The following is a 12165-nucleotide window of genomic DNA, read 5'->3' as shown; positions in this document are numbered from 1 at the left end:
TTTATTGTGAAAGTAAGTATTCATTTATTAAAAACAAACTTCAGAAAAACTTATCTGTTAAAACATGGTTAATTTTGACAACAGATGTCAGCAAAAAAAAAAGTGATGAGGAAGCAAGAATTAGTTACTAAGTTATATTACACCCACCTCTTCAATTATACCCCTGTTATCTTGAAAAATATAAAGGTAGCTCTAAGAACTTTAGACATAGCTCTGGATTTATGGCATGTCTTTCATGATTTATTGATTTCCAGAGAGCACTATTTTATGATACCAAATCAAATGCATATTCTAAGAAAATTCTTCTCTTTTAATGTAGTCTATAAAATCTTCCTGACTGAAACTCTCAGGATCAAATTGCCCTTACTTTTTTCCTATGGAGAACACAGATTGCCACAAAAATTTTTTCAACATTGGCTCCCAGTCTTAAAACGGATACAGGTGTGGTTTAATTAATACTGATTTTTTTTAATGTGTACAAATCCAACTCTGCTCTTTAAATCAAATAAAAGGAACGAAAATATGGCACCATCCCAAAAAATCTAATGCCAATAAAAATGGTAGCAGTACAAAAATCTAAGCAAATCTCAAAAACAGCAGATTTGTTGTTTACAACATGAAGTGATTTCTTTTTAGCAAGAATAAGAAATTTAATAACAGGTAAAATAAACCAAATATTGCTTTATATTGAATATTAAGAGAAGTAACCATAATTATCTCGTAAATCTTCCAATATCATAACTAGTTGCTTTTGAATAACTATATGTAACCCTCATTTTTAATTAAAAGCCTATTCAACAAAGCTAACTGGAACAAATACATTTATGCAAATTTACATCCTTGAATACCAGAGTAAACAGGAGACATTAGACAAGGATGAATAAGAAAGTTCTATTCTTTTTCGTCATCTGTGTCATCAGGTGGCAAAGGATGTACTCTGTGGAAAGAAAGAGAACTTCAATAGTCAGTATCAACTTTTTTTTTTTTTAATAGTCACAAACATATAAATCAGGAACATTAATTAACAGTGCAGTGGGTCTGGTCAAGTGACTGGAAATGAGAGAAAAATAAAACCATTTATTGACAAACACCTACAAATTCCTAGCAATAGACTTTAGGGGTGAGTTAATTAAATATTTAACCAAATATAGCAGGATAGGTTGATAATTTTGTATGGCCTTCAAATTAGGTTATAAATATCCAAATGGCCCTTGGCAAAAAAAAGGTTCCCCACTCCTGTGCTAGAGCAACAAAATGTTTAACAATTTATTTTGTCAATTTATAAAATCAGTGTTTCTTCTTTAGAATATGTTGCCATTTTTATAAAAGAAAGAAATCTGTTTCTTTAGCATCTTATTTCAACATGTTAAGTGGATGATAAAAGTGGAATAAAATCTTTCAGCAAGAACTTTGTGATAGTAAAAAGCAAAAATAAATAAATAAATAAAATTACAATCCATTGGAGCAAAGTTGTCATATTTGACTGTATACCCTTTTGAACAATATGAATATATTACCTAATTAGAAAAAAACACACAATTGTTTAAGCTGGCATCTAAAAATATGAAAAATAAGTTACATTATCTCAAAGCCATTTGTACTCATTATGCTTTTTACAGAAAAAAGATCACGTCAAAAACATAATCATGCCCTAACTGGTTTGGCTCAGTGAATAGAATGTTGACCTGCAGTCTGGCAGGTCCCAGGTTTTGATTCCAGTCAAGGGCACATGCTCAGGTTGTGGGCTCGATCCCCATTAGGGGGCGAGCAGGAGGCAGTCAATCAATGATTCTCATCATTGATATTCCTATCTCTCCCTTTCTCTCCGAAATCAATAAAAACATTTTTTTTAAAAAAACAAGTAATCATAAATCAGAATTTTTCTTTTTTAGAGCGGATGAAAATTTGTGAGATCTATCCTAAAATAATCAGCTTTCAATTTGATTCAGTAAGCTAGCTGAATGGTCAAAGAACTAGTGAAATAAGGAAAGTAAAACAAAAGTATTTTGACTTCGTATGAAATTATCATTGACTCACCTATTAGATTACGGAGATATCTTTATTTTTATTTTCCTAGAAATTTAGTAGTTAACAAATGAACACCAACATGAACCAAAGTTCCTTTTTGCAGGGATTTGATTTACTTTAAGTATCATGATTCTGTTCAAGGTTTTAAGTAGCTGCTAGTCTTTCTTGATTCTGACTCCCCCATGTAACTAGTGTTTATCCTGCCTTTATGGGGAAAATAAAGCTATAGGAGATATCATATTCCAGATTATGAACTAGGAAGTTAATAGCAGAAGTCCTTTAATGAACTGGTAGTTTACTATTTACTATTAATAGTTAATCTATTGACTTACTATTAATAAATGGGTAATTACAACTTTCCCAAAGACCAATTTAAGAAAGAGGCTTGTAAAACAAAACAAAAAATGAGGCTTGGCCGAAACCGGTTTGGCTCAGTGGATAGAGCCTCAGCCTGCGGACTCAAGGGTCCCGGGTTCGATTCCGGTCAAGAGTTGCGGGCACATCCCCAGTAGAGGGTGTGCAGGAGACAGCTGATAGATGTTACTCTCTCATAGATGTTTCTAACTTTCTATCCCTCTCCCTTCCTCTCTGAAAAATCAATAAAAAATATTTAAAAATAAAAAATGAGGCTTGCCCTGGTTGATGTGGCTTAGTTGGTTGGGCATCAACCTGTGCACTTTAAGAATACCAGTTTGGCCTAGCCGGTGTAGCTCAGTGGTTGAAGGTCGACCTATGAACAAGGAGGTTGTGGTTCCATTCCCAGTCTGGGTACAAGCCCAGCTTGTGGGCTTGATCCCCAGTACAGGGCATGTAGGAGGCAGCCAATTAACGATTCTCTCTCATCAATGATGTTTCTATCTCTCTCTCCCTTTCCCTTCCTCTCTGAAATATATATGAATATCAGTTTGATCCTCCCATCAGGGCACATGCCCAGACTGTGGGTATTGATCCCTGGTAGGGGGCATGTAGGAGGCAGCAAATCAATGTTTCACTTTCACATTGATGCTTCTCTGCCTCTCTTTCCTTCTCTCTTCCTCTCTCTAAAAAAGTCAATTAAAAAGTTTTTTGAGCCGAAGCCGGTTTGGCTCAGCGGTAGAGCGTCGGTCTGCAGACTGAAAGGTCCCAGGTTCGATTCCGGTCAAGGGCATGTACATTGGTTGTGGGCACATCCCCGGTAGGGGGTATGCAAGAGGCAGCTGGTCGATGTTTCTCTCTCATCGACGTTTCTAGCTCTCTATCTCTCTCCCTTCCTCTCTGTAAAAAAAATCAATATATATATATATATATATATATATATATATATATATATATATATATAAAGTTTTTTTAAAAGGAGGCTAAAGGAGTAATATAAATATTTTCATTATACCACTAGTGGCCCTGTGCACAAAATTCATGCACATTAAAAGGGGATTAGAGGAAATATTTTAATATTGCTATTTGCCCTTTCTCTATAATATAATCAGAGATAAAAGAAAATTATAATAGTAAAATGTATATGAAAACCTTCCTCTTGTCTAGGGTGCACCACGGGACCCAGAGTCAAGTCCCTGCCCATCCACATGTGCCTCAAAATCACACAAGTACCAAATCCGGGTCCCCTCTCCCCACCACCACCATTGGGCTAGATCCAGACCTGGCCGGTCCCACCCTTGTCAAGCTCCACAGGGCAGGGGGGAGGCGGGCAACCTCAGATCTCCTGGCCTGGTGCCCAGGAGGAGGGCACGGCCTGAGACCCCCATCAAGCCCTGCTGGGTATGGGGCATGGCCTGAGGTCCCCCAACCTGGTCCAAGGCCAGGTGAAGTCTCTTGGCCTGGTGCCAGGGTGGGGGGCTCGGCCTGAAGTCCCCTGTCAAGCCCCACGAGAGCGGAGGGCGGGGCACAGCCTCAGGTCCCTGCTGATTGCTCCTTAAGGCTCCTTAAGGGAACTCAGTCTCCACTGTGGGTGCAGCCATCTGGTGTTACGGAAACCCCGCCTCCACTGGATAGAGCAAAGGCCTGTGGACTGAATTCACCCCTCCCACCTCTTTCTTCATTGAATGGAAAACTGTTAAGGAAAGCTGATATAGAGAGAACACTTGCTCCTTTCCATCAGCTTTATAATAAACTATTAACGTGAGGTTTCAGTATCTAAAGTTTTGATAGCTGAAACTTTTTTTTGTGGGGGTGGAGAGGGTTGCAATTGTTTAAGAATCATGGATTTGTTATAATTTTTTTTTTGTATTCATTTTCTTGTGGAAAGATATAATATTCCATATGATTTTATTTTAATCTGAGTTTTCACATTTTATTAGATAAATTTGGGATGCTAGATGATTAAGTCAAGTATCATGGATGGACTTACAGAATGCTCAAAGATTTGTTATAATTTTAACTATTATCTTTGTGTATCCTAACTGTGTCATGTGTATCAGCCCATGTCAATCAAGATGACTAATTATTGAAATGTCACACTTCTAAATTAAGTGTTTTGGAATTCATAGGATAAATAAATGCTGCTTTGGGGATATTAAAAGGAAAAGAAAAAAGAAAATTGGTAGTACTTAGTAAGTATGAGAGAGGTTTTTACTCAGAAATGATTTCTACTGATACTTGGTATATTTTCATTTAGTATTATTATTATTTGGTATACCTTATAAAGACATTTGGTACTTTTGCAATAAAAATTGTACTTTTGCATCCAGAATTTTTGCTTAGCACTTATCATGAGCATTAATTCCACCCCCTTAAAAGCTTAAAAAGAAGAAAAAAAAAGCTTAAAAAGCATGTTATCTTCCTAAAAAGTTTGCACACTGAATTCTACGTGTGCAGTTTTATGCCCATCTTGTTTTGAAGTGTTCTTATCTATACTAATAAAAGGGTAATATGCTAATTAGACTGGGTCAACCGAACATCTTCCAGACGTCTGACTTCCTTCTGGATAAGCCATGGTGGTAGGGGCCAAGGCAGAGGTAGTTAGGGGTGATCAGGCCTGCAGGGGAGCAAGCAGTTAGGGGCAATCAGAACAGCAGGGGAATAAACAGTTAGGAGTGAGCCACATCAGACCAGCAAGGGAGAGCAGTTAGGGGGTGATCAGGCCAGCAGGGGAGGGCAGTTAGGGGGCAATCAGGATGGCAGGAGAGTGGTTAGGGGGTGATCTGGCAGGCAGAGGTGGTTAGGGGCAATCAGGCAGGCAGGCAGGTGAGCAGTTAGGAGCCAGCGGTTCTGGGTTGTGAGAGGGATGTTCTAGATTGGAGAGGGTGCAGGCTGGGCTGAGGGACACACACACCCCTGTGCACGAATTTCATGCACCGGGCCTCTAGTCTATAATAAAAGTGTGATATGCTAATTAGACTGGACATCCTTCCAGACATCCTTCTTTCTGGACAAAGCCGCAGCAGGCAGGGGCTGAGGCTGAGGTGGCAGAGACCCCCACCTGTGGTGGTGGCGGGCAGGGGTAGGGGCCAGGGCCAAAGCCCTTGCATGAATTTTGTGCAATGGGCCTCTAGTATATTTATAGAGAAGTTGTCAAGAAAATACCCAATGAAGTTAGTTTTGGTTGTTTATAAGTGATGGGGTTTCTATATTTTCCAACTTTTCTACATTGGTTATATATTTCTTCTGGAGGTTGAACTAATAGTTTTGTTTTGTTTTAAATATATTTTATTGATTTTTTTCACAGAGAGAAAGGGAGATAGAGAGTTAGAAACATCGATAAGAGAAAAATATCGATCAGTTGCCTCTTGCACACCCCCTACTGAGGATGTACCCACAACTAAGGTACATGCCCTTGACCAGAATTGAACCTGGGACCTTTCAGTCTGTAGGCTGATACTCTATCTACTGAGCCAAGCCGGTTTCGGTGAACTAATACTTTTTTAAGGGGTAGTATTAATGAAACTCAAATTAGATAAATCAACATGGAAATTGCTTTTTTTAAAAGACTATAGAAAACAGACAATAGACGAAACCAGTTTGGCTCAGTGGATAGAACGTCAGCCTGCAGACTGAAGGGTCCCAGGTTCAATTCCGGTCAAGGGCATGTATATTGGTTGCGGGCACATTCCTAGTGGGAGGTGTGCAGGAGGCAGCTGATCGATGTTTCTCTCTCATCAATGTTTCTAGCTGTCTATCCCTCTCCCTTCCTCTCTATAAAAAAATCAATAAAATATATTTAAAGAAAAAAAAAAGAAAACAGACAATAAAAATTAAAACTAAAGAGAGAAAGTTCATAGTTAATAAAGATAGCACTCAACTGCCGAAACCAGTTTGGCTCAGTGGATAGAGCGTCCGTATGTGGACTGAAAGGTCCCGGGTTCAATTCCAGTCAAGGGCATGTACCTTGGTTGCGGGCACATCCCCAGTAGTGGGTGTGCAGAAGGCAGCTGGTCAATGTTTCTCTCATTGACATTTCTAGCTCTTTATCCCTTTCCCTTCCTCTTTGTGGAAAATCAATAAAATTAAAAAAAAAAAAAAAAAAAAGCACTCATCTTGATGTGAACTGATACTCTTTAAGTGACTGGAATGAGTAAACAGAATACCTTTCATTGATCTTTAAAATTTGGGAGTGACTTTTAATAAGAGATCAGCACAAGTTTTAAAAACCCTTTGGTTTGTATCTTAACTTCTCAAGGAGAAACTTAAAAGTTACTCAACATCCTATTGTCTTTTATTTTCAAGAATATAAATATTTTCTTATATTCCAGAATATACAAACTTACTTTCTCTTTCCTTTTCCTAAACCACTGCATCCTGCCTCTTCAGGAATCCGATTCTCTTTTTCAGAATCTTTAGGGGACAGTCTGAAGAATTCTCCAATTCCTTTTTGCCATTTGGGAGTTGGGCGCACACAAACTGGATTCCCTCCTGCATACTTATTTTCAGCTGTAAAATATAAGCATATGGAACTAAATAAGAACTAAGAATACAATAGCTGTTTCTCACAGGGAAACAATTTTTTAGCATCAAATCTAAAGGATATTAAATGGTAATACATCAATCTTAAAATGAACTGGAAAATGTGACAAAATAAAGTTGTATTCAGTTAATGGTACATTATACAGTATTGAAGTATATTGTATAATAATACTTTATCATCATAATCCTTTAGCCTTGAAAAATAGCATTAATGGAATTTTTACAACTGGAAAATATTTTTCATATTTTATCTACAAGACCTATTCAAAGAGTCTTGTGTACTGTCATGCTAATAAAGTTTGACACACTTTTTTCCTAATATAAGTAGCATCATGTACCATAAACTGCCAATTAAAAATTTTTTTTATTATTTATTGACTGATTTTACAGAAAGGGAGAGAAGGAGAGGGAGAGAATTGTTCTTCTGTCCATCCATGCATTCATTAGTTGATTCCTGTATATGACCTGACCTGTGAACCCGCAAACTTGGCATAGCGGGAGGACACTCTAACCAACTGAGCTACCTGGCTAAAGCTAAACTGATAAATTCTTATTTAATAAGATTTAGTTAAAGCAAATATAGAAGGCTAAATAAGTAGTGTATAGCAGTGAGCATTTCCAGATAAATAGGTTCAACTTTTCAAAGCTCTTGGCTCCTTTTTAGTTCATAAAGTAAATCCAATTCCTGATTATTTAAAACGGTAATATAAAAGGAAAATTTCTATCCTTTTTACAAAGTAATGATTAGAATACTAAGAAGACCAAAATTTTAGGTTACTACATATATCCTTTGCTTTAAACACATTTGTCACAAACTGTAGCTGTTAAAAAAAAAAACCTGATAAAAGTATTCCTATATATATTGTACTATCTAAAGTTCTATGGTTTATACTTTTTAAAAAGTACAAATGGCCTTTAAAAAAGAGTGATCCTGCCGAAACCGGTTTGGCACAGTGAGTAAAGCGTCAGCCTGCGGACTGGAAGATCCCAGGTTCGATTCTGGTCAAGGGCATGTACCTTGGTTGCGGGCACATCCCCAATAGGGGGTGTGCAAGAGGTAGCTGATCGATGATTCTCTCTCACCAGTGTTTCTAACTCTCTATCCCTCTCTCTTCCTCTCTGTAAAAAAATCAAAATATATATATATTTTTAAAAAGAGTGATCCGCTGAAACCGGTTTGGCTCATTGGATAGAGCGTCAGCTTGGGGACTGAAGGGTCCCGGGTTTGATTCCAGTCAAGGGCATGTACCTTGGTTGCGGGCATATCCCCAGTAGGGGGTGTGCAAGAGGCAGCTGATGGATGACTCTCTCTCATTGATGTTTCTAACTCTCTATCTCTCTCCCTTCCTCTCTGTAAAAAATTCAGTAAAATATATTTAAATAAAAAGAGTGATCCTTTGGTTAATAACTTTCTTGAAGGAAACTTAATGAGAATGCTTTCACTACTAGAAAGCATATAGCAGTAGCAGATAGTTCACATTGAATTCAAATCCAGCTCTGTAGATTTAGATGTGTGACCTTTACTGAAGTAACCTGAGCTTAAATTTCCTCATCTTTAAAATACCAATTTCTTATAGTTGATTATTGATTAAAAATAGAGATCTATAAAATGAATTAATAGATGCATCTTTCCAACACAAGTTCATTAAGGGCCTATCTATTCAACAGTGGGCCAATGTGTCCCTATGTGGAAATTAGTGTAGTGATACAGGGTACAAGATAATCTCCATAAATTCATCTATTTCCAAAAATTTTGACCTACTATTCCTTTTTTTATCTAAAGGGATTGAAATGGTAAATACTTTCTAATAAAACGTTTAGAATAGGGGGAAGTATGAGTTAACAAAAAAAACCCACACACACACACAAAAAAAAACACCATGAAGTCCTCCCTAACTGGTTTGGCTCAGTAGATAGAGGGTCGACCTGCAGATTGAAGGGTCGTCCCAGGTTTGATTCCAGTCCAGGGCACATGCCAGGGCTGTGGGCTCAGTCCCCAGAGTGGAGAGTGCGGGAGGCAGCTGGTCCATTATTCTTTCTCATTATTGATATTCTCTCTCCCTTCTTTGAAGTTAAAAAACAAACAAACATGAAGTCCTGAACAGTGCTTCCTTGTTCCTAACTAGACCTTGTGGAATTAATTGAGCTTTCTTATCGCTTAATTTCCTACCAAAAGGAGTGAGGCAACAGATGGCTGGGTATTTTCTCAACCTATCCTTGCCCAGGAGCAGTGTGAAGCTATTTCCCTGACCCAAAGGCAGCATCAGGAGCTGTAAAGTTGGGAAACACACAGACACCACACTCCAAAAAACAAAAGGGTGTGGGGTGGGGAAGGAGGAAAACATGCAGAAATGAAAACAAAATGTTTACACTAAGAAGACAATGTGATTAGTACTGTAAGCTGTCAACCTAATTCTTTTTTTTAATAATATATTTTATTTATTGTTTTTTTTACAGAGAGGAAAGGAGAAGGATAGAGTTAGAAACATCAAAGAGAGAGAATCATTGATCAGCTGCCTCTTGCACACCTCCTACTGGGGATGTGCCTGCAACCCAGGTACATGCCCTTGACCGGAATCGAACCCTGGACCTTTCAGTCCGCAGGCCAACGCTTTATCCACTGAGCCTTACCAGTTTCGGCAATCCTAATTCTTAATCTACTAAAGGAACGCTTACATAATCTCTTACAAGAAAAAGCCATTATGCTCTGGCTGGTGTGGCTTAGTTGATTGGAGTGTCCTCCCCTAGACCAAAAGGTGGTGGGTTCGATTCTGGTTAGGGTACATAATCTAAGTTGTGGTTAGATCCCTGGTCTGGGCACCAGGGGAGGCACACAATCAATGTTTCTCTCTCACATCCATATTTCTCTGTCTCCCTTCTCTCTTAAAAAAAAAAAAAAAAAGATAACCAATTAGCCTAGCCGACATAGCTCAGTGGTTGAGTGTTGACCTATGAACAAAGTGGTCACAGTTTGATTCCTGGTCAAAGCATATGTCCAGCAGGCTCGATTCCAGTGTGGGATATGCAGGAGGCAGCTGATCAATGATTCTCTCATTGATGTTTCTCTCTTTCCTCTCCTTTACTCACTGAAATCAATAAAAATCTATATAATAAAAGCCTAAGCGACCATTACAGCAAAACGACTAGTCGCTATGATGTGCACAACCACCAGGGGACAGATGCTAATGGCTGGTGTGCGCAGTGGAGGTGGCGGGAGCAGCGAGCCAAGTGGTAAGGAACAGCCAGCAGGCAGGCAGTAAGGACTGAGGGGTCCCGGAGTACGAGAGGGTACAGGCTGGGCTGAGAGACCTCCCCCCCAGTGCACCAATTTCATGCACCGAGACTCTAGTTAATTTTAATCAATTAAAATGCAGGCTCCATCCTCAGTAAATAGTGAGCAGGAGGCAGCTAATCAATGATGATTCTCCCTCATCAATGTTTCTATCTCTCCTTCTCTTTCTAAAACCAATAAAAATATATTTCAAATTTTTAAAATTAAAAATGGCATTTGTCAACATTAAAACAACAACACACTAAACCAGAAAAAATAACTTTGAAGATAAATTGTGTTAATCCCCAAGGCTTGAGATTCTTTTCCCCTTCTCTACACCAACTCTCCACGAGGCCAAGGCCCCCTCATTATATTATAGGACAAGGAAGAAATTGGGGCATGAGCCAAAACCGGTTTGGCTCAGTGGATAAAGCGTTGGCCTGTGGACTGAAGGGTCCTGGGTTCGATTCCGGTCAAAGGTATGTACCTAGGTTGCGGACACATTCCCAGTGGGGGGTATTCAAGAGGCAGCTGATGGATGTTTCTCTCTCATCAGGTTTCTAACTCTCTATCCCTCTCTCTTCCTCTCTATAAAAAATCAATAAAATATATTTTTTTTAAAAAGAAAGAAATTGGGGCATGAGGATCTCAGGAAAATAAATTACACGATGGATAAGGGTGCTTGCAGATCAGGAGGGATGTGGTACCAGGGGGAGAATTGTGGTGCCAGGTCTGACCGCCTTTTGAGAGGGTTCCTCCAGGCGCTTGGAGGGGCGCGGCTTACCTTTTCTAGAAGAAGGCGAAGAGAAATTAGCAGCAGAGGTGTAGGAACCAAGCACCTTCCTGGGGGCTCGAGCAGCCACCACTGTGGAAAGAGACAGAGGAGAGCGTTTAAAGGGGGTCAGGAGGTGGGGGGCAGTAAGGTTCCGACCCTGAGCCCCATGCTCCAAGGTCCCAGATGCAAGCTCTCGGGGAGTCCCACGACCCCCCAGCACGGCGGGATAACCCTCCCCTGCCCCCTGGGCTTCTTCCTCCCGTTTGAGCAGCTGGGCCGCTGCTTCCCAGCGTCTGTAAGCTGGCACACCAGGCCATGGCCCCCCTCCCCCACCAGCCTCTGCAGCGGCTGCAGGGGTTGGGGGTGGGGGATGGTTTAGGAGGGGGTGTGAGGGGCACATCCTGCCCTCCACGGCCCGCATGGCTGCCTCACCTTTTCGGTAGGTGCCCGGGAGGGTGTCTGCTCTGGTCCGCACCATGTTCGGACACCGAGGAGATGAGAGAAACCCGCTGAGCTTCCCACGGAGGGCGCCTCCCTGGACAAGAACAAGAAAAGGAACCTCCCGGGCGGGCACCGTTTATACTGGCCTCTTTCCCGCGCTCTCCGGGCCTCTCCCCATTGGCTCCGCGCCTTCTCCCCATTGGCTCCGCGCGGGCCCCGCAGCCAATGGCCAGCGCCCAGCGGGACAGCAGCGGTCCTGGCACCGCGCTGCCCCGTCCATCAGCGGCAGGAGCCTGTGATTCGACTGCTACGGCCCAGGTGGGCGGTCACGGGGGCTCCCCGAGAGGGGGGGAAGAGGGGGCTCCAGGGTGGGTTTTAAGATTTTGAACTGGGGGTGGGGGTTTGGGGGGACATTTTGACCTAGAAATGGGTCTGTTGCGAGCGGGGACTCGTCGGGGCAGGGAGGGCAAAGAATGAGAATTTTACCATTCATTCAAAAGTTACCTCGGGGTTAAGTCCATAGTGATTCACTCCTGGAAGTGAAACCTGACATGAAGCGGACTTTTTTCATGAAAATTAAAATAAATAGAACTTTCCTTTAATACTTCAGGGAGGAACTCTCTCCGCTAACTAAAACAATGCTGCAGAATGGGAGAAAGGGAAGCTAATGCAATTTTCTTTTTTCTTTTTACGTTTTTAGGGTGGTGTGAAACTAAGGGGAAAACTGAGTGAGTTGTATATCCCAACACACATA

At 40.7% G+C, this 12165-nt stretch overlaps 1 protein-coding gene and 1 long non-coding RNA gene across 2 annotated transcripts; one reads left to right on the top strand and one right to left on the bottom strand.

The window, feature by feature from the left end:
• Positions 1-11555, bottom strand: PCLAF (PCNA clamp associated factor). Its single transcript, XM_084888355.1, has 4 exons — positions 11403-11555; positions 10980-11060; positions 6729-6891; positions 1-937 (listed from the first exon to the last, which is right to left on the bottom strand). Exons 1-4 carry the CDS (start codon positions 11446-11448, stop codon positions 892-894), a joined length of 336 nt encoding a protein of 111 aa, XP_084744481.1. The 5' UTR covers positions 11449-11555; the 3' UTR covers positions 1-891.
• Positions 3398-4561, top strand: LOC311629533. The gene is made up of 2 exons (XR_014796218.1): positions 3398-4231; positions 4386-4561. It is a non-coding gene; the product is annotated as an uncharacterized lncRNA (long non-coding RNA).
• Positions 11556-12165: the final 610 nt, after the last annotated feature.

This window comes from Pipistrellus hanaki (genome assembly GCF_964339955.1).
Source record: "Pipistrellus hanaki genome assembly, chromosome: 1".
Taxonomy (NCBI): Eukaryota; Metazoa; Chordata; class Mammalia; order Chiroptera; family Vespertilionidae; genus Pipistrellus; species Pipistrellus hanaki.
Note: the sequence above shows the minus strand (reverse complement) of the source record. Positions and strands in the feature narration are given on the sequence as shown.